Consider the following 23,117-nt stretch of genomic DNA (forward strand, 5'->3'; position numbering starts at 1 on the left):
TTCCTGTGGTGGTCGTTGATAGGTATGCTGCTTGTCAAATTTTATGGTTGTAACCATGGACGCAAAAGTAAGATATTTAGTGCTTAACCTGATAATCTGACCATGTTTATTCTTTTGTATTGTTTGGGAGGTTATTGACTGACTCTGCTATCGGTGGGGGTTGGACAAGTTTGTTAAATTTTAAACTTTAAGACTTCTATTGACAGTTGCAAATTGTGAAGAGAGTACACTCACTTTTCCTGTAGTTTATGCCTTTTGAATTCACAGCAGTTGTATCCTTGAAATTATTTTGTTAATGTGTTTTTCATAATACGTTCAGCCAACGGGAAACAGGCTTTTTTGATACGCCTTTCTTTGTTCTTTTCTGTAGGAATAAAAATAAAATGTAAAAATTCCATATGTATCTCAGACAGGTTTGGGTGATTATTAGTGTCCATTAAAATTCTAAGTCGCCCAAAGGATCCCTGAATTGGGTGTTGCACAGTTGGAAAGGGGAGGCCTGGTGGGTTATGTATCCGATTCCCAGGACTACTTTTGTCCCACTACATTTGGGGCCATTTTAAGTGATGTCCTATTCCAGGAGAAAGTGTGTATACAAAGGGAGAAATCATACAAGTAATTATGATTACAAGTCCTCCAATGCAAAGAATTTTGGAAATATGTTTTTTAATTTGCATTTTTAAGAACAAAATGAACAATTCACAGCAACTGTGGTTGCTAATATTATTAAATAACTTGTTAAAACATAGTTATTAAAAATATTCAAAAGTCACCCTTGTCCTAGCTCAACTTTGTTTTGGCTTAGGTCCTTGTTGTATTTTACAGTCCTCACAGCTACAGTAATTACTTTGCTAACCAGTGCTGGATAGGTAATGTAAAAGTCAAAATATTTTCTTGATTAATTTGGGCCAATTGACCAATTTAAATTACATTGTTACATTTTTGTCTAAAGCCATTAGTTTGCAAGACTTGACAGTACATTGGAGCCAGCTGGAGAGATTTCTAAGCACCAGCCTGGGTCCCTCCCGCAGCAATTCCTGTGCAGCTCCAAGCTCCGCTCCGGGTGTGGGCCCAGCAGGAGGGTTTCTAAAACCTCTAGGCGATTCTAATGTTTGCCAACCGTTGTCCAAACACTCTTCCTAGTTACGTTTACCAAGACACCTTTTCACAATTTCTGGGAAAGTCACTTTTAAAATTATTTCTTATTGAAATTTTGATTCTGCTGGATTATAACTGTTCTTTTCCAGAATTGAATGATCAAAATACAGATAATTGTGTAGCCTCTTTCCAATACAATAACAAATAACTTTAACAGACAATTACATGAAATATTTGATCTTTCTTTTGAAATATATCTTGGCCTGAAAAGTCTCTGTAGAGCAGATAGCAAGATATTTGGTTAGTACACAAATTGTTTATCTGCAACCTTAATTATAGTACATGTATATAATGTATAGTATAATTCAAGCGCTTTTGGAATTAAAAAAAAATCTTTAATGTTAAAAAAAATCTGTACTCAGCTACTATTTGATTTAGGTGTGCACTAAGAATTAACTTGGTTACCTTTTGTTTACCAGAAAGAATATTAAGGCAAAAAGGGAGGATCTTAGTTTCAGGATGAAGCCTGTCACTTTATGTTCTGACAAGCTGACCCCCTAGTCCTGCCACTTGGTACCCCTGGCAGAGTCTCATTCAGCTGAGCTGTTGCAGTTCCTGGCCGGGTTATGTGGGCTGTTTCTTTGGGAAGACACCCCTGTGTATTCCCAACACCCCAAAAGACTTAGATGTCCCTCTTTACCCTCCCCCACAGCCACTCATTAGAAGAAGTCCACTGGATTCTAATCAACTCTTGTCTCATTCGCACAGTACGTGCACTTTGAAGTTCAGAGACCGGATGTCATTCAACTTTAAGGGCAGCATTTGCTCTAGTGTCAGACTCAAAGGTGCTCAATATATAATGAAACTAGTGCAGTGTTTCTGCAGAGGAGGGTTAGGACCTGCGGAACTGCAGTAACATCGTGTGTCCAGAAGAGGGCAGGGCAGAGCTGCTGAGATGAAAGATCAAGGGCTTCTCTAGAAGTCCTGTGAGAAGCCATTCACCGAGAACCTTCAAAGCTAGATTACAGGTGGCTCAGAGATGGCCAAGTAATTCAAGGAGTCAAGGTTGACCTTTATTACCTCAGGAGGGTGGTGGATTCCAGGGGTCCGATGGGTGCCTAATAAAGGCTTAATGTCGTATTACTGCTGTTATCATTTATATTTTCCAGCCAGGGAAACAGGGCTGGAGGTTAAATAACACATGAGCAGCAAAGTTGAGATGGGGGCCCACCTAGGGCCAGTGCTCCAGGAGCAGAAATAAGTAGAGCTAGGGGAGCAGAAATCTTCCTGCAGATCCCAGGCCCACCTCCAGTTCTTCAGAGACCTCGCCGATTCCTCAGCTAGGCCAAGGCTCCCTGTTAGGTTCTCCAGTTCTTAGGCCCCGCCTTCAGCACACCTGTGACGCTGACACTTTACACACATTTGTGTAACACCTGATTCTCCCAAGTTACCGGGGTGGGCAGACGACGCCTGAGGGGCAACTCTGCTATCAGGGCACGGTGGAGTGGTTGCTACGGAGACCGCTAAGGGCTGCTAAAGCCAAAAAGATCCTCTCAAGCTTGCCTATCTCTGAACCTGGCCTGTGATTTCCGTTTGAGCAGGGACTAGATCTGTCTCCATTCACTATTGTAACCCCACCACCTAATATAATATTTGTCACAGAATAGACCTCAATAAATACTTGTTGAATGCAGTTTAGAGTTAATAGGGAAACATGGATGGAACCTAAAAACAGGGCCAGTGAGAGAAAGGCAGATATGCCCACTAATGGGCCAGATCGCACAGGATTTTCTGCTCCCAGCCTGCGGCCAGCTCCCACCACCCCGGCCAGCAGACAGCCCGGTCCCCGAGAAGCCTTCCCTTTTGGTTTCTTGACCAAGCTGTCCCACCCTTCTGCCTGCCTTGGCATCTCTGCCCCGTGGTGGCGACTCTGACCGCCTAGTCATCCCACACCCAATGCCTCTGCTTGTTCTCATTTGGGCAGTCTTCCTCTTTCCACACTGCAGTTTTCTGTTTTCCACAGGTTATCAAGACAGTCCTCAAGACATGTGAAAAAGGGAATACCCGGCAGTTGTTCAGTGGCTTGGATCTTCAATAGAGGCGCTTTAAGTTTGCTCCAACACAAAGATTCCATCAGACTCCAGGCAGAAATGGGAGATTCACTCATGTGCTAATAGTGCAATCAACACTTAGAGATGATTTAGCTCTTACAATTCTGCCTCATCTGCGGTTGCTGGGCATGGCCTGGCCTTGCGAAGGAAACAAGGTGAAGCAAGGCCCACAGGGGCCCATTATGCGCTCATTCCTAGTAAGTAGCACCAGGCACTGGCAGAAACACCCAAATAGCTCTTTGGTTGACAAGAAGGAGTGTACCCACAAAAGTCTTCATTGGCTTGAAAACATTATTTTTTCTGTTAGCAATACCCTCAGATCATTGTTGTTTTTAACCAAATATTGACGTGTTTTTAATTCTATTGCTTTTTCTCATTTTACTTTTATTATATTTCATTTTATTTTCTCCAACCCATCTAATGGTGATGCTCTTTAAAATTAAACCTTAACAACCTCTAATAAACCCACACACTAGCTGAATGACATTGTTTTCATTTCACAACTCCTCTCCCCTGCACTCTATTTTCCTGCCTTCTGCCCAGCCTTCTCTACCTCCACCACCCCACCTGATGGAGGGGTTCCGCCCCTGGAGCTCCGGGCTGCGCTTGTGCAAGGGCTCACCTCCTTCTCTCCCTGCAGCCCTGGTCTGGACAGAGCTCTGGACATGAGAGCAGGAATTAAAGGTGACATTGCTATTGCTACCAAGAGACCTGGCTGGGGCGCAGGAGGCAACCAGTCCTGTCCTACAGGCTGTATGAACATCTCAGAAGCCCCAGGGGGCAACACTGGATTTTCAGAGAAGGCAATAGTTGCAGTTTTCAGTGCTAAACTTAACCCGGGAAGAAAATGTAAAATGATGCTCAGTATCTCCTGTTTATGAAGACGAGGAAATGTGTAAAAGAGTTTCAAAAGACCTCCTTGGGAAATATTTTTTAAAAGTGTTTTAAAAAATGAGAAAGAAGCTGAGATTCAGTCACTTGGCGAACGCACTGGGGCGGAAGGGAGATGTCCCCGGCCCTGCCGAGTGGCCCCTCTTGAGCCCACACTCGCGCACCAGGGCGCACTTGGGTATTTGTGACATGACTAGGGACGGATTACTGGGCATAACTAAGTTCTTTAGTACGCACTCTTATTTGCTGGGGGGCGGGGTTTGTTTGGGTTTTTTTGATGTCACCAGCTACAGTAAAAGAATAAGAAGTTCTTTCTTACCCAAAGTTCTCGAGAGACGCTACTTACCAGGAAGGTCCATTGCGGCTAGATGACGTAACTCCTCAAGATTCCCTTGTAACCAAACACTGATACGCTCAATTTTTTCATCTCTCTCGTGCAGCTTGTCTATTAGATATTTTATTTCTTGCAAGGCCTCTACACTATTGTGTACAAATCCCTTTAAAGAAAGCATTTTTGGGTGTGTAAATAGAAATTGCAATAAAATAAAAAACATTCTCTGCAGTGAATGTGTAAACACAGCAAATTCACGAATTTCTATAACAGAGCTCAGAAAAATGGATTAGTAAATGAGATTTAATAAATTGTTCACTGAACTCAAACTTATTTTTCAATGATTAATTTTTTACTGAGCTGTATTGACATATAGCATTACATTGATTTCAGGTGTGCACCATAATAATTCGACATTTGTGCAAAATGATTACGACAATAAATCTAGTTAACATCACCACCACACGTAGTTACAGAATTTTTTCCTGTGATGAGGACTTTTAAGATCTGCTCTCAATAACTTTCAAATACATGCAATACATTATTATGAACTACAGTCGTCCCGCTGCACCTTATGCCCCCATGATTTACCAAGGTCACCATTTGACCCCTTCACCCATTTCACCTCTCGCACCTCCACCCCCACCTCTGCCACCCCACCCGCGAGTCTCTGCATCTGTGAGTGAAGGCAGATCTTTAACTGCTCCCTCTCAGGGCAGCACAGCACTGAAGAGGAGATTTAGCATGACTTAAAGTTTAAGAGAAAGGACTTTGGATTTCGGGCTGGATCTGAGTTTTAAATCCTGTAAGTTCACTAACTGGTTGGTTGATCTTGGGCAAGTCACTTAAACTCTCTGAGTCTCAGTAGCTTCATCTGAAAAGGTATTACTAACATTTCCTTTCTCTGGTGTTTCAAGGGTTAAACAAGGATCATATTAAATGTTAAATACTTAGGAAGTGGCAGAGCCAGGCTTTAAACTGTAGCCCACCCGCCTCTGAAGGGGGCAGCTCAGGCGTGGGCATGTTGCATGGCTGGCAAAACTCTGAGGGTGGATGGAGAACAGAACTGATGACTTTGTCTTAAGACAACATGTTCAAATTGAGCTACCAAAACAAAACAAAGCAGAACAGAACTGAACAAAACAGAACAAAAAGGCATGCCCACTTTAATTGAAGTGGTATAGTGGGAAGACAGTTTCCCCAAAGGATTGAGATTTCATAGCGACATTCGGCATAAATGACATGCTTCAGGATGGGACGGTCACACTAGCTCTGTGTCTCCCCAGTAGCCCTGACCTCCGACTTTAGGGATGCCCGTGCACACGCACACACACACACACACACGCACGCACTTGTTAGGTAGGTAAATACTGTTAGAAATATGACACTTACGGAGATAACCCAGAAAACTCACCTTGACAGTAATCTGGAATTCAGCCCACAAATCCAAATATTGTGCTAAAATAAAGGTTTTCAAAATGGTAAGGTTACTGAAACAATTTGAACGTTTTAATAAAAGTAATGATATTTGTTTTTCAAACATTGTTTTTATGTAAAACTTTCTAGTTCCAAAACGTCAGAAGACCTAGATTGGACTTGCCCCCTACCCCCCATGCAAACAGGCAGAAAATGGGGCAGCATCAGACACGTGAGTGAGTGGGCTCCCAGTGATCGCAGGCCCAGCTGCTGAATTACCCCTGGACGTCAAACTGCCCCAGCTGAGGTCATGTGGAGCAGAGCCGAGCTGTCTCCACCCAGCCCTGACCAAACTGGCAATCTGTGAGCAAAGCCAATGATTCGTAGTATTTGTTATGCTGTGCTAGATCACTGGCTCAAGACGTTTCACAAATGATGAAATACAAGTGGCCAGAAGCACATGAAAAGATGCTCGACAGCATTACTCATCAGAAAAATGCAAATTAAAATCACAATGAAATATCATTGCATACCTATTAAAATGGCTAAAATGTTGACGATTTTAAGTGTTAAGTGTGGGTGAGGCTGTGGAGTATTCCGTAGCTGGTGGGATGAGAAAGTTGTAGAACCACTTTGGCAAACTGTTTGGCAGTTGCTTATAAGTTAAACATACATTAACCATATAACCCAGCAATTCCACCTTTTGGTACCTACCCAAAAGAAATGAAAAAGATATTCACAAAAGCCCTTCTAAACAAACAGGAACCCCAGACTGGAAACAATCCAAATACCCTGCAGCTGGTGAGCAGATATAAACAACGTGGCATATCCACGTGGCAGCACACAGCTAGGGAAAGGCGCACACGGGCACACGCACAACATGGGTGGATCTTAAAAGGGGTTGGCTGAGTGGGAGGAGCCAGGTCCAGAAATGCGCATAGTCCGTCAAGCCATTTACATCCAGTCCTCAGTGACAGAAAGCAGAGCAGTGGTTTCCGAGGACAGGAGGTCGGGCGGGACACTACTCCAAAGGGACGCAAGGGACATTTTTCAGGGATGGAAGTGTCCTCCATCTTGTTTGTGGTGGCAGTGGTTACAGTGGAGTGCACATTTATCGAAACTCATTGAACTTAAGATGGGTGCATTTTCTTGTATGTGAATCAGTAAAATTTGATTTAAAATTGCCTTAAACAAAACAAAAACTTTATTTTTTAAATGTAAAGATCACCTGTGACACATTACTTACCGTGATGAGCTATCAGGTGCCAAGACAGGTCGCTTGAGACGTGCAAGAGGGCTTCTTCTCCCTGAGCGTACTGCTGCGTCTTGTTCTCCAGGTACGCAATGTACTGGGGATCAGAGGCATGGCATCGCTTTAGGCAGTTTAGTTACTGTAGGTTAGTCATCCCTGCAGCCATCCCGCAAACCATTACTGACTCCTCCTCTGAGCCACCAACTGAGGCGCGAGGGAGGCAGTGGTGCACAGGGCCCTTGTCAAGCTTACATTCCAGTGAGGGAGACAAAGGGCCTCTCTAGCAAGCGTTTCACCACCCAAATAAACACAGCATCTGAATATAATTTTACATACAAAGAAATGAGAAGGTAGTCTGCGTAAATGTACCACACGCACACACACAATGTCCCTGATGCAAAGTGTGTGTGCAGTGCACGTCACGGGGCAGCAACGCTTCCTGGCTGCAGGAGCTTCGCAAAAGACCTCAGAAACTGGGTTTACTCTTCCGGCCAAGATGGTGGCATAGGTAGATACATTTTTCTTCCTCACACAACCAAAAGAAGGACAACAACAAATTAAAAAACAAAAAATAACCAGAATTGCCAGAAAATTGAACAGTATGGAAGTCTGACAACCAAGGAGTTAAAAAAAACATGCATCAGACCGGTAGGAGGGGCGGACACCGGCAGCTGGGGAGGAGAGGATTCGCCACAAGATGGTGTGGGGTGGGCGAGGCAGTGACTGGTAGACCAGACAGTCTCACATCTGCATGAGGATAAACCCAGAGGAACAACTGAGGAGCAAGACAGACTGTGCAACCCAGGGTTCCAGTGCAGGGACATAAAGCCTCAAAACCTCTGACTGAAAAAATCTGTGGGGGTTGCAGTGGTGGGAGAAACTCCCAACCTCACAGGAGAGTCCATTGAAAAGACCCGCAAGAGGTACACAAACCTACCCACCCAGGATTCAGGACAGAAGGGCCCAGTTTGCTTGTGGGTAGCGGGGGAAGTGACTGAAAGCCAGTGGAGAGCCAAGCAAGCACCATTGTTCCCTCTCGGACCCCTCCCCCACGTACAGTGCCACAATGGATCCACGTGGGTGGCCCCGCCCTGGCGAATACCTAAGGCTCTGCCCCTTAGTATGTCACAGGTACACCAAGACAAAAAGATATGGCCCAAATAAAAGAACAAATTAAAGCTCCAGACAAAACACAACTCAGTGATGAAGAGATAGCCAACCTATCAGATGCGCAGTTCAAAACACTGGTAATCAGGATGCTCACAGAAATGATTGAGTATGGTTACAAAATGGAGGAGGAAGTGAAGGCTATGAAAAGTGAAATAAAGGAAAATGTACAGGGAATCAACAATGAAGGGAAGGAAACCAGGACTCAAATCAATGGTGTGGAACAGAAGGAAGAAAGAAACATTCAACCAGAACAGGACGAAGAAACAAAAATTCAAACAAATGAGGAGAGGCTTAGAAACTTCTAGGACAACTTGAAATGTTCCGACATCTGAATTATAGGGATGTCAGAAGGAGAAGAGGAAGAGCAAGAAATTGAAAACTTATTTGAAAAAAAATAATGAAGGAGAACTTCCTCAATCTGACAAAGGAAATAGACTTCCAGGAAGCTCAGGGAGTCCCAAAGAAGTTGGATCCAAGGAAGCACACCCTAAGGCACATCATAATTACATTAGCTGAGATTAAAGAGAAGAGAATCTTAAAAGCAGCAAGAGAAAAGGAGAGAGTTACCTACAAAGAGGTTCCCATGAGACTATCAGCTGATTTCTCAAAAGAAACCTTGTAGGCAAGAAAGGGCTGGAAAGAAGTATTTGAAGTCACAAAAGGCAAGGACCTACATCCAAGATTACTCTTTCCAGCAAAGCTGTCATTTAGAATGGAAGGGCAGATAAAGTGCTTCCCAGATAAGGTCAAGTCAAAGGAGTTCATCATCACCAAGCCCTTATTACATGAAATGTTAAAGGGACTTATCTAAGAAAATGAAAAAGATAAAAAATATGAACAGTAAAATGACAACAAACTCACAACTATCAACAATCGAACCTAAAAAAAAAAAAAACCTAAGCAAACAACTAGAACAGGAACAGAATCACAGAAATAGAGATCACATAGAGAGTTATCAGCAAGGAGGGGGAAGAGGGAGAATGGGGGAAAAGGTACAGGGAATAAGAAGCATAAATTGTAGGTAGAAAATAGACAGGGAGAGATTAAGAATAGTATAGGAAATGGAGAAGCCAAAGAACTTATATGTATGACCCATGGACATGAACTAAGGTGCAGGAATGCTGGTGGGAGGGGGTTGCAGGGAGGAGAGGAATAAATGGAAGAAAAAAAATGGGACACCTGTAATAGCATAATCAATAAAGTATACATAGAAATAAAAAAGTGGGTTTATGGAGTCAGAAGACCCTGCAGAGTTGCTCGTTTTAGTCCAATGTTTCATCGGGTCGGGTGACAGTGGTAGAAGTGGTTTGGGTATGAAAGTCATGGCTTTCTCTTCTGACCGCACCAATACTCAGGAACTCTAAAGGGTCTGGGAACTCAGAAAGTATGGGCTTTGGGATATAAACTCGGCGCTTGTCCAATTTCAAGAGAGAAATAACAGCTACTAGAAACTACTGATACAAATCTAAGACATAGCTCCCAGTACCATAGAAGGTGATGACATAGAACTATTTTTAAGCACATGGTACAGGGTCTACTCATGCAGCCTTGACCCTGTGTTAGCCTTCACATGGCTTGTTGGCAGATATTACAGTAAACCAAAGTCAAGTCCAAGTCATCATTCTGGTCACTGTTTGTAGACTTACTTAGTTCAGCTGGCCTCCCAGAACTCTCACACTGAATTGTAATCAGTGTTATTCAATTCAGTGTGATAACACTGAATTGTAGTTATTTATGTATATGCCACCTCCTCAGCCAGATGGTGAGCTTCCTAAGGGTTTGGGGGCAGGGTCCTATTCATCTCTGTATTCACTGCACCTGCCCCAGGGCTTGGGATTTAGTGGGTGCTTAGAGTGTTTGAGTGAAGGGGTGTAATCAGCCAAACAGAGTGGTGAGTGAATAGGATAAAGGCACAAGTTCATCCATTCGATTAGTGGATTGGGCATTGTATCCAAAAGCAGAACTTTTAGAACATCTGTCACATGGGCATTCATTTGCTCACTCATTACCAAAATAGCAACAAAATTTCAACTATTTTAATAAATAATATACAACATCTTGATTGGAAGATAACATAGTAGGATATTGCCGTGAGTAGATGGCACTCCTTGAGTTTGTTACAAGATCTGGAAGAACCAAGATGCACTGCGTATGTGGGGCCATCAGGGATGGTCCCTGGGCTCCGTGCAGCACGTCTCCCTTTCCAAAGCACCTCAGTAGTTTTTATGCCATTTTAATTCTACCAAAAACACATGCTATTGGTTGGAAAACTGCTACCATTGAAACAATTACCCAGAGAGGAAAAGGAATTTTCCCCTTAATGAGTCTTACTGCTCATGACTGCTTTTATTTTTCCAAGTAAAAAAAAAAATGTAGAGCCTCAGTTTCCTCATCTATAAAAGGGGCAGAATACTGCATTCACTTTATAAGGTTACCGTGACGAGCAAATGGGACCGAATCCCTCTTACATGCGAGGGATTGTGCAAAACGCTTGGGATGCACTGATACAGTTCCCGGCCTGGGGGGCATTATGGTTCACTGGGGAGAGAAGATGCAATCAATACCAGCCGGCCAGACAACCTAATTTTTAACATGGGCAAAAGAACACGCACTTCACAAAGAGGGTATTCAAGTGACCAACAACATATGAACAGGTGCTTCGTTAATCATTAGGGAAATGCCCATTTTTTAATTGGGTTGTTTGTCTTCCTGGAGTGGAGTCATGTGAGTTCTTTATATATTTTGGAGATCAAACCCTTGTCTGAGGTATCATTGGCAAATATGTTTTTCCATATAGTTGGTTCTGTTTTCATTTTACTGCCGTTTTCTTTAGCCATGCAGAAGCTTTTTAATTTAATGAGGTCCCATTTGTTTATTCTTTCCTTTACATCTCTTGCTTTAGGGGACATATCAGTGAAGATATTGCTGCATGGAATGTCTGAGATTTTCCTGCCGATGTTTTCCTTTAGGACTTTTATGGTGTCACAAAGACTTATATTTAAGTCTTTTATGCACCTTGAATTTATTTTTGTTTATGGTGTAAGTTGGTGATCGACTTTCATTTTTTGGCATGGAGCTGTCCAGATCTCCCAACACCATTTGTTGAAGAGGCTATTTTTACTCCATTTTATGCTTCTTCCCCCTTTGTCAAGTATTAATTGACCATAGAGACTTGGGTTTATTTCTGGGCTCTCTGTTCTGTTCCATTGGTCTATGTGTCTGTTTTTATGCCAGCACCAGGCTGTTTTGATTACAGTGGCCTTGTAATACAGTTTGATATTAGGTATTGTGATCCCTCCTGCTTTGTTCTTCTTTCTCAAAATTGCTGCAGCTATTCGGGGTCATTTATGGGTCCATATAAATTTCTGAAATGTTTGTTGTATATCTGTGAAATATGTCATTGGTACTTCAATAGGGATTGCATTGAATGGGCAAAAGACTTGAACAGACACTTCCCCAAGGACGTACAGAGGGACCAGAGACATATGAAAAGATGCTCAGCATCACTAGCCATCAGAGAGATGCAAATTAAGGCCACAATGAGATACCACTTCACACCGTTCAGAATGGCCATCATAAACAAATCAACAAACAAGTGTTGGAGAGGATGCGGAGAAAAGGGAACCCTAGGGCACTGTTGGTGGGAATGCAGACTGGTGCAGCTACTGTGGAAGACAGTATGGAATTTCCTCAGAAAACTAAAAATGGAACTGCCTTTTGACCCAGTAATTCCACTGCTGGGATTATACCCTAAGAACCCTGAAACACCAATCCAAAATAACCTATGCACCCCAATGTTCATAGCAGCACAATTTACAATAGCCAAGTGCTGGAAGCAACCTAAGTGCCCATCAGTAAATGAGTGGATCAAAAACTGTGGTACATTTACACAATGGAATTATACACAGCAGAGAGAAAGAAGGAGCTCCTATCCTTTGTGACAGCATGGATGGAACTGGAAAGCATTATGCTAAGTGACATAAACCAGGCGGTAAGGGACAAATACGGTATGATCTCACCCTTAACTGGAACATAATTAACAAAAGAAAAAAGCAAACAAAATATAACCAGAGACATTGAAATTAAGAACAATCTAACAATAGCCAGAGGGGAGTGGGGAGGGCACAGTGGGGAGAAGGGTTTTCAGGAACTACTATAAAGGACACATGGATAAAGCCGAGGGGGAGGGTGGAAGCAAGGGAGAGAGGTAGGTTTGGCTGGGGTGGGGGGGAGTGGTGGGGAGAAAATGCAGACAACTGTAATTGAACAACAATAAAGTAATTAAAAAATAATCAGGGAAATGCAAATGAAATCCACAATGGGCAGCGTTACACACCCTCCATAATGGTTAAATTGAAAAAGACCAAGTTTCAGTGAGAATGTGGAACAGCTGGTGTCCTCGTACATTACTGCTGGAGTGTCACTTACTGCAAGCTCCTTGGGAGATGGGCACAGTGCACAAAAATGGACAACAGGCATCCCTATGTCTCTGTCACTCAGCTGGAGTGTATATCCAACAGAAATGTGTATATGTGTTCACCAAAAAACATGTACTGGAATGTTCACAGCAACACTGTTTACGATGGCCCACATTAGAAATTCTCTAAACCCCCGTCAACAGTAGAGGACATAAATAAAGCGCAGTGGAGCCGTGGAATGGAATACTATATAGAATTAAAAAGGAATGAGCCTTAACCGCACTCGGCAGTAAGGAGGAGCCTCACAAACACAGGGTTGAGCTCGAGTGCATACTGTGTCATTCTGTACATACAGTGTTTGAAAACAGACGAACCAGTCCACAGTGTCCGAAGTCAGCACGGTGCTGCTGCTGTGGGGACGTTGTGATGGGATGGGGCGGAGAGGATATCTGGGCACCATAAATTCTTTGTTTCTTGATCTGGGTGCCGGTTACCCAGGTGTGTTCATTAAACTGTACACTTATGATTTGGGCACCTTTCTGTACGTAACTTAAGCTTCATTTTAAAACTTTTAAGAGCTATTCTCCCATAACTGTTACATGTCTAGGCAATCAACCAAAACCATTGTGCAAATAGAAGTGCTCTTGAACTTACTTCTTTTAATCTTTTATTTTCCAGGAGCAAAGTTTCTGTTATTAGGTCATGTGCATAGATTTCATTTTCTAAGTTCCTCAGAATTTCAAAATGACTTTTGATTTTATGGTTTTCTTGATCTCGTAATTGTTCTAATTCCTTCTTCACTTTGTCCTGCTCAAGCATAAAACCCACAGTTATCTCACAGAGGTCAGTGAGCAGGGCGCTGAGGTACTACATCGCCTGAGCCACACTCAGAGAGGGGTCCCAGCTCACTCCTGGGCCCCCAGCAGAGGCTACAGGTACCTTTTCTTAGAAACACTTTATATTAACTTCAAAAGCTGATTGCTGGACGTTCATTCATGGACTCTGGGAAGCGGGTTCATGTTAAGTCGCCAAGACAACTTCACAAAATAAAATACATGCTGATATATGAACAATTGTCTGACAAAAAGGGGAAGGCGGGGGAGACTGAAATTTGTTGAGGATTTTTAGAGAGGATTTAATATTTCTTGAAGGAAAAGAATATTACTTTATGGATTCCTCTGAATTTTTTCTCAATTAAGTCTCTATAGTTATTATACTGTTATATATCACATAACCTTTATTCATTGTATAATCATCACTAGCAGCATCTTATTAAGAAAATAGAATTGTATATATAGAATATTTACCTATAATTTTCCCCTTCATATTTCTCAACACCCATAACATATCGAAAGTTACTTTTGATACCAGTGTATATCAAAGAATAGGTGTTTCTATTTTTAATTGAGCAACTCCACATACATGTTTATCATTAACTATTGATTGTAACTTTTAAAAAGTTAGTAAACATCTCTTGACTTGCTCCCATTTCATCCACGCCCTCCCTATCTACAGCCTCTGACTACTTAACTTATCCTTGTCTCACAGGACTGACCAGAGCAACGGATCTGAAAAGACTAGAAACCGTGATCCGGGCTCCACCTTTTGCCTAAGGAAACTGAGGCTGCCGAGTGATCTTCCCAGGGCCGCAGGTTAGCTGCTTCTGGAGTCCCTCCCTCTCCCAATGCTGCCTCCTCCCCTGTTCGACTCCTAAGAATCAACCACTTCAAACTCATTTTAGTTTTTTCTTCTATTTCCTTTAAAAATGCTTACATGGCTATTTCTTGATTTGTCATTTTAACATTTTCTATTTGTCATTTTAAGACATATACACACATGCATGTATATTATATATGTATATGCATGTTATATATGTGTATGTTGTAAAATTTCAAAAGGGTGGTATTAAAAGGGTAAGTTTAATTAATGTGGGTTTCCTAAAAACTCCAATAGTGCCAGGTATGTATTGGTGTTCCCACGTAGCAGCATTCTAACAGAAGAAAGAAGAATGAATGCACGGACTCTTTACCATGTTGTTAATGTATCTTGAAAAGTCTCTTGTCATTTGAGAAATGAGCTCTTCCAGCAAATTCTGTTCCTGCTTTTGTGCTATAAAAAAGTGAGAGAGAGGGAGAAAATAAGAATCCATAATGTTCTTTGGTTAAAAAAACCCATTAATCAAAATAAGACATGCACCTGGTTTTAAAAGTCAAATACTATATCTCAACAAAACCCCGCAGTCAGGGGCTCCCCAGCGCCGCCTCCTCCCCTGTCTGACTCCTGAGAATCAACTACTTCAATCTCATTTTAGCTTTTCTTCTTCCATTTTCTTTAAAAATAATTACATGGCTCTTTCTTGATTTGTCATTTTAAGACATTTTCTATTTAATTCCTAATCTAGCAGAGGAGGACACAGCGTGGTCACCCCCACCCCACCCCCAATCTCCACATTTTCCTCCTCTACCCTCCCCATAAAGTTATGTTTTTTGTTTGACTGAACTTTGTTTAGATCATTATGAGAATGTGAATATTATTCACTCACGAGACAAGTGGCCTAGTGTGATTATATGTACTTTCTTGTATAAATTTTTTGCTTTCTGGAGTTAAAAATCGCCTCACTTAATTTTTATTTGCTTGGTTTTCCACATATATATCACAGTTCACATCAAAATCTACAATGCAATTATTGCATCTCTCTGCATAGGACTCCCCACGTGGCCCACCACTTCAGGGGCTGCATCTGCTCCACTTCTCCTCCCGCCCCCGCTGCCTCTGGGCCCTGTCTTCTTTGGGTCTGATGCGCAGCTGGCCTCGTGGGACTTCCCTCTGCATCTCTCTCCTGTTGGACCTCCTGTTTCCTGGGTCTCATATCCTCCTCTCTTTCTTCATTTATTCCATTTGTCCAAACAATTTTTTACTAGCTTTCCAAGACAGAGTAAATGAGCTATTCTGAGATCTTATATATCTAAATATGTCTCTATTCTATATTTATACTTGACTGATAACTTGGATGGGTATGTAAGGCTGGCAATGAATTTCCCTCAGAATTCTGAAGGCCATACACTCTGACCCCTGGTATAATTATTGCAGTGAAGAAGACTGAAGCAATCTGACTCCCAATCTTTTGTGAGATCTCCTCTCTCGCTAGAAGCTTTTAAGATCTTCACTTTTTTTTTCTCCTGAAATGCCACCATGATGTGGCTGAGTGTCTTGTCTTGCATGTATTATACTGGGGGGGTTGATGGGCCCATCCAAATATAAAATGCACATTCTCCAGTATTGAGACATATTATTGCATTGTCTTTGATAACTTTATCCTTGTCACTCATTTCTGTTGTTTTTTCTGGCCTTCGTGTTAGATATTTGACATCTCAGAATAGTTTAATTTTTTTACCCTTTTATCCTGTCCTTAATCTCCTTATTATAATTTTGTTTTATACTTGGAGAGATTTCTTTGACTTTTCTTATAATCCTCCTATTGAATTTTAAAACTTTAGTTACTATGTTTTTCATTTCTATGAGCTCTTTCTCGTTCTCTGTTCTTTCTTTTAAGCTCCATATTCTTTTTCCTAATTGTAGTAGCTTCTCTTATTTCTCTAAGAATACGTTCTAATGTTCTTTGTGTTGTCTGTTTCCACTAAGCTCTGTTCCATTTTTCTGTCTGTATTAATTTTTCTTTCACGTTGGAATTTTTCCTGAGATATCTGGTGACCTTTCCTTTCTAATTCTATTTAAGAGTAAGGCACTAGCCTTGGCCAGGTGGCTCAATTGGTTGGAACATCAACCCATACACCAAAGGGCTGCAGGTTTGATCCCCAGTCGGGGCGCATACGGGAGGCAACCAATTGATGTTTCTCTCTCACATTGATGTTTCTCTCTCTCTCCTTCTCTCTCGTCAACACACATACCCGCATATCCTTGGGTGAGTGAGGATTTAAAACAAGAAGTGAGGCACTAAAAGATTTGGTTCCTGGGTGGGTTTCCCTATACGGTGATGAAGAAGAGACCAGCCATTTTTGTTGGGGGACCCTCAGGTATTAGGGTCTGTGGGGCTTTTCTCTGAAATATCAGGTTCCTTAGAGAAAAATCCAACCATCTCCTTCTTCAGGATGGGGAAGGAATGCAGAAGGGTTGCACCACTGGCTAGTTGGAGACTGGTTGGCGGCCTTCAGCAAGCTGAGAGTTCAGCACCTGTCTCCCGTTCCTCGTCACAGCTGATGCCCTGCCGTTTAGAATCTTCTGGCCCAGTTTCTCTGCCAGCACTGCGGAGGAATGGTCACCCAGCTGCACAGAGGGTGGCATGTGCCCTGGCGGTCTAACTGCGCGTTACAAAGACTTTCAACCGATCTTCAGCCCCAGGACTCATCTCAAGCCTTCACAGTGTCATGGTCCCCCAAGGGCCAGCACCTCCTGGGTCTTCTGGAGAGGATGTCTGGCCTTCACGGTGGGCTTCTCTGCAGGCTCTTGTTATTCTCACTTCTCTTTCTGCTCATCCTTCTGTCCAATTACTCCTTCCAAAAATTTGTTGGTATTTATTATCTGCTGATGTCTTCTCTGCAAGTCTCTTTTGTACTTGTAGATTTATGTCTTTTTAAAAAGAGTAATCCTTTACTCGCATTTTTGTGAAGTTCCTTTAAGGAGCAAAGGTAGATGCATGTGTTTTATCCACCACATTTGACCGAAAGTCACCACAGGACTCCACGTGCCCTCGGCCCCGGTGTTTCGTCCTCCATGAGTCTCACCACCTGCAGGGGAAGTACATTTTCTACCCTCTGAGGCACAGATGCTCTACAGCCTCTTTCCTTTCTTTCTCCTGCTTTCCCTTCTTTATCGACTTGCTTCTATATTTTTGCTCTTTAACCGTAAGAAACCAGTACTTGCAATATACTGCTTGCTTTTCTACTCACAGTGTATGACAAGCCTCACACCTGCGGGGGTGGCTCTGGGTCTGTGAACTTTTGGGTGCAGGGTTAGACGACCATGTCCAGTGATTGTGGAGAAAATAATGATTTTCATATTAAACACAGTTATGCCAAGTCATAGAATGCAAAGTGTGCATACTTTCAAACACACTTCACATTCTCTACAAGGCTCCCAGATCTGAGACAGGCTCTTATCTATCTCTGCCTCCGGGGTAGGTTATTGGAAAAAACCTCAGGGTACCTACTTCCTAAGTGGTTCACGTCGTAACTGGAAACCATACAACGTGCAAATTCATGTTAAGAGACAGAAAAGAACCTCCACATGGCAGTAAGATAAAGAAGTTGGCTCTACCTTTACCAAGTGCAGAGAGAAACCACAGAATATAGTTGCTACTAATCCTTAATTTTAAACAGTCCTTAAAAGAGAAAAGGAAAAATTTGACAACAGCAGCAGTAGGATTTTGTGATGTGGAGGAGAGGAAATTCATAGATAAGAAAAAGCCCCTCGAGAACAGTGATGGGAAAAGTTGGAAGAATCTCACCCTTGCTTTGATGGGTGACCCACCTGGCTTCCTGTTAGAAGACAACAGTGAAATCCTTACCTGGGCTTGAGGTCAATGACTAAGGGTTTCATACGTACCTGTGATAATGTTACTGAGCTCGTCATACTTTTTGTTTTTGCTCTTATATTCTTCTTCTGCCACCTGAAGATGGGGAAGGCACTCGACTAGTTCATCTTCCTTTATTTTGGTGCTCACTGTTTCCTGAACAAATTTTTCCTTGAAAGAAATTAAAGCTGATCGTGAGATATGATTTTGGAGAATCGACATAACACCCTAGAGTAGAATACAAATTCTTCTGGGGAGAGAGTCTCTCTTGGTCTGCTCCTATCCTGAGATGCATAGCAAGGTATCTGGCACATACTAGATGTTTGAAAAATACCTGCTGGCTGACTCACTGACTCTGGCAATCTATAAACTAGGGAGATTAGATTCAACGGCTTTCCAAAGATCCTTTCAGTTCTATAGCTCTATCGCTATAATTCTACTGAGGTTACCATGTATATACCTCAAAATCATTTGAAGAATTTCTCTTGGTTGATCATATTTTATTTAAAAAAAAAAAAACCCAGACAGCTGGACAGAATATATACAAGTTCTAAGAAATGTGCATGTAAGTAAGAAATGGAAAGGGTGTATCAGTAATTGGATAAAAGTCTACAACAGATGGGTAAAAGTGCTGAAGCAAAATGTGAATTTGCCTGCTCAGTCACTCAAACGCAGGTTTTGTTTAGTTTCAGATGGAGTAACGGTTGGGCCTTTTGTAGAAGGGCAGCATGCGTTTCAGACGGTGGCGAAGGCAGACAGCCCGCTGACGTTTACTGTCCGTCCTCCTGTCCTTGAATGTCAGGACTCCAGAGTTGCAGCAGGACACGCGGCTGCCAGCCCAGTGATTTCTCTGTCCCCATGCAAGTGGGGGTGACCAACGGGTTTGTGAGCCGAAGTGGTTCGTGCCACTTCTGGGCCTTGTCCTGCAACAAGAAGGGGAACGTGCTCCCTTGGCCCTTTCCTCCTTTCCCTGGCGGGGACCGTGCACATGGAAGCCCCCACTTGGCCCCGCAGGGGTCGGTCTCACGCTGAGCACTGCAGAGCTGCCCTTCTGGCCCTGGACTGCTTTCCTTTGGCCAATACCGAGACAGCAAAATAAATGTCTCTGTTGCTGTAACGACCCCACCAGTGGGTCTTCTCAACTAGACATGCAGACTCTGAAGGTTTGAATAGACTATACTTGACCCAGTTTACTCTTAAAAACTTTAATTTTTGTTTTTATCCCATTGTAACTGCACATAATTTGAAGGAAACCCTGAGTGCCAAGCATGCTTCCCCAGCAGGAGGGGCCCTAAAACACAGCCAACCACAGGCCGGTGTCCTTTGACCTCACCAAAGTGATAACACAGACACAGGAGGGAGACCCACACAGGTGGGTGTGCTAGCCTCGTGTTCAAATAGGACCCAACACCTCTTGGGCATAACTCCTAGGTCCCCACAAAGGACATGCCCACTTAACAGAGGCACCAAACCCAGAAAAACCCAATGTCATAGTTTCTCGCTAGTTCCTCTCCCAGTCAGGATGCAGCATTCCCATCATGGCCATTCTACACAAACGATGCCACCTGATCATACCACGGATGGTCCCCCTTCATCAGGCTACCAGGGCAAGAAGCCCACAAGGTAAGACAAGGTCAGTTTCCCAATATAGGAAAGAGGTTTGCTAGCCCTTTAGACTCATCTTGCCTATGTTCACTGTATTTGACATCTCTTTGATGCAACAGCTTGCTCATGCCCTATGAGTTAATACAGTGATACGCCGGCCTGCTATACCCCCTTCCAAATTGCCATTGTAATCCTTATAAGTAAAATATAGAGAGAAAAACACACATAAGACAGCATAATTTGAAAATATCACAGTGCAGTACCAGAGAAAATTTATCATACTGCGGTGTTAAAAAAACTCAGTCATGTGTTATCTATATTATGTTTTCTACAAAAGAATAGCCTGGTGGGGACAAGGAGGTGTGCGAGTGCATTCATTCATTCCCATTGTCTGCTGCCTCCCCCATCTCTGCTCCAGCCACGCTGCCCCTTTGTCATTCCTCAACTAAGTCAGTCCTGCCTCAGAACCTTCATGCTCAACACGCGCTCTGCCGGAGCCGCTGTCCGCAGGTTTCTCCAAGGCCTGCGCCCTCCTTTCCTGCAGGGCTGTAGCCTTCGCTGACCACCCTGTTCAAAATGGCACACACACACACTACATCACACATACGACCCTGCTTTCTTTTTCTCTGTAGCAGCCGCCCCCAACCCTTACACACCAGGGACGTTTTCCCAGGAACCGTACAGTGGGGGGGAGTGGGGGAGGGGTCCAGGAGGCAGAGCTCAGGTGAGCTTCACCTGCTGGCAGCAGCTCACTTCCTGCTGTGGATGTGGACTGGGGCTGAGGGGCAGGTGGACACCGGAGGTGGAGCTCAGGCGACCTTCAGGCCACTGACCTGTACTGGTCTGTGGCTGCGGGGTTGGAGATGCCCCCCCTCCCCGCTCTATAGCGTTCATCACCATGAGACGTACTACACGTTCTATTTGTTTATCTTGTTTATTTTCAGTCTCCCCCCCACGGGGATGTAAGCTCCATAAAGGCCAAGTTCTACTTTTGTTTTTGGTTTTGCTTTGTTTTTAAGCATCAAGAAGAAGCCATGGCACCCAGATACGCTACGACCAACAGAGAAATGCTCCTCACCCCAGCTGCTCTGCATTCTGTTTCTTCTAATTTTGTACCAGTTTCTGCCGAGCTTTTCCCCCTTATCAGTTCCCTGAGTCGTGCCTGTTCCCGCCCCGCTTCCTAGTCCGGGCCTCCGCCCCTGCCTGCTGCACTCCCCTGTCGCCGATTTCCCTCGGCACCTCTATGAAATGATGTGTGTTTTTAATTCACAAAAGAACGTTTGATCACAATTCTCATCGGTTCCAGCATCATCTTTGTGAGTGTTCCGCATGTGCTGGACAGTGTTGCTCCGCCTTTCATTGGTTTTTCTCACAGCATTTTTGTGTGGAGGACGTGCCTGCTTCCTTCTTGTTACTCGCATTAGAAAGAAGTGGCTTTTCTCGGATCATCTCTCTGCAGAGGGTTTCTGGAAGATGAGGCAGGCAGTGCGGACGCGGGGGTGGAGACGTGGGCACGGACCAGGGTAAGATCTAAACTTTGAAATTTAAGGACTCCCTACTCCACGGTTACAGCAAAGGACTGTTGCCTGCAAATAAAGACCCTGGCTGGGGTAGCCCGGACGCTTTTCCTGCTACGAATAGAATGAAGTTCTGGAAGGCTTCTTCTCCCAGCATCTCTTCTGTCCTCCGCCTCCCCACCAACGGTGCCCTCCAAGAAATACACCCTTGCCTTTCAAGGTCACACCATCACCTCGAAAAGATGTCTTTTCTGTTGTTTCCAGACGCCGCCCGCTCTGGGCCCCGGGGGTACTTTTGGTGCCCTGTCGTGGGACCTCCCTGAGCACCCACGCCCTCCCTATTCCACCCGGGCAGCCCTTGGCAGTCCCCAAGTCAGTGCAAAAATATTTCTTGTTGCTCTATTTCCTTTTTGGGAAAGAAGAAAGATTCAAAATGCAACTGGAACCTTGGTCATACAAAAAGATTTATTGTACATTTAACTAATTAGAAGAACGTGAAACATACCGCTCTCCCCTGCGAATAGCCATCTAAAATTATTCTCAGATGTAAAATAAAATTTACCTCATACTTGCTCAACTCTTGAATTAACTGTTTTTCTTTGGCGATGAATTTCTCCTCCTCTTGCTTTAATTCTAATGTAATTTTTTCAATCTGTACCAAATATTCACTGATCTCTTTTTCTCTAAAACTGGTCTAATTAGGGAAAAAAAATAGAGGATTTGTCATTTGTCTTGTAACAGTCATCCTTACATTTTCAAACAGCCAGGTAAATGAGTCTCTCTCTGTATTAGATTGGGCTCTGGTTTCAGGTCCTTATTCCACAGTAACCACTGAGAAGTTCTATTCATTTATGTACCTGTTTGTTCCCTTCAGAGGCTGGTGACCTCACCAAACAGCATGAACAAATGTGACGAGGAGGTGGAGAAAGGGAGTGGTGGAGCAGGGAGGGTGGGCAGAGGGTAAATATGGAAACTAAAATTATGTTTGGTCTCTATTTTCAGAGATAAATTTCTACCAAGCTATCAAGTTTCTCATTACAGCCTTCAAAAATATATTCTGGAGAGAACTGCTACTTTGTTTGCTAAATTCCTACAGTTGATACACAGCAAATGGATACATTTGAGAAAGTTAAATAATTCGCCTTAAATGTGAAGGTGGCAGAAAGAAAAATACCTTTTGGTTAAATTAAATAATTGGAGGGGAGTCACTGATACGCGGCGCTGGGGACTAATAGTAAGTCTGTGGAGCTCCCTTACCTCTTGTAATAATTGGCTGCGTCTATCTTCTGCGGCCTTAATTTTATCTATAAGTAGTTGCAACTCAATTTGTGTTTTGAAAAGCCAACGTCTATGCTTTCTTCTCAGGCAAGCTATTTTCCACTGAGTTATAATACTAGAGGGCAGAACACATAGAATCATTACTAAATTGGCGTACGAGCCCCGTAGAAAAGAGTCTACAGAATGCAAAGCAAAACAAGATGACACGAAACTGTGCAGTTGGGGCTGCAGACTGCACCTTCACTGAAAAAATAAGACAAAAACATCGACTGCCTCAATGCTGGATATGCACGTTGCTTCCAAGGAAGAAGCCACCTGGGTGCGAACGGCAGGAGAGCGGACGAACCACACTTGGCAGCCTGCCTTCTTTAGGGAAGGAACAGAAATGGGAAAGGTTCAGGGGCAGGTGGAAAAAGAAGAGGCCCGGGCAGAATTAGTCATGGAATTACCTAAATTATCCAAAGTGCTAATAAGAGATTACAAACTTCTAGGCTCTCAAA

The 23,117-nt window shown here is 43.2% G+C and overlaps 1 protein-coding gene across 1 annotated transcript in view; it reads right to left on the reverse strand.

The window, feature by feature from the left end:
• Positions 1-252: 252 nt before the first annotated feature.
• The window catches only part of CCDC175 (coiled-coil domain containing 175), a 54,608-nt gene continuing 31,743 nt past the window's right edge, over positions 253-23,117 (reverse strand). Inside the window, exons 12-20 of the mRNA XM_053928528.1 lie at positions 22,597-22,732; positions 21,902-22,033; positions 18,250-18,388; positions 14,717-14,796; positions 13,342-13,494; positions 7,094-7,196; positions 5,846-5,889; positions 4,447-4,597; positions 253-364 (exon numbers count right to left, since the gene is read on the reverse strand). Coding sequence (XP_053784503.1) covers positions 285-364; positions 4,447-4,597; positions 5,846-5,889; positions 7,094-7,196; positions 13,342-13,494; positions 14,717-14,796; positions 18,250-18,388; positions 21,902-22,033; positions 22,597-22,732 — 1,018 coding nt within the window. The 3' untranslated portion in view covers positions 253-284. The remainder of the gene's footprint in view (positions 365-4,446; positions 4,598-5,845; positions 5,890-7,093; positions 7,197-13,341; positions 13,495-14,716; positions 14,797-18,249; positions 18,389-21,901; positions 22,034-22,596; positions 22,733-23,117) is intronic.

The sequence above is a fragment of the Desmodus rotundus genome, chromosome 7 (genome assembly GCF_022682495.2).
Source record: "Desmodus rotundus isolate HL8 chromosome 7, HLdesRot8A.1, whole genome shotgun sequence".
NCBI lineage: Eukaryota > Metazoa > Chordata > Mammalia > Chiroptera > Phyllostomidae > Desmodus > Desmodus rotundus.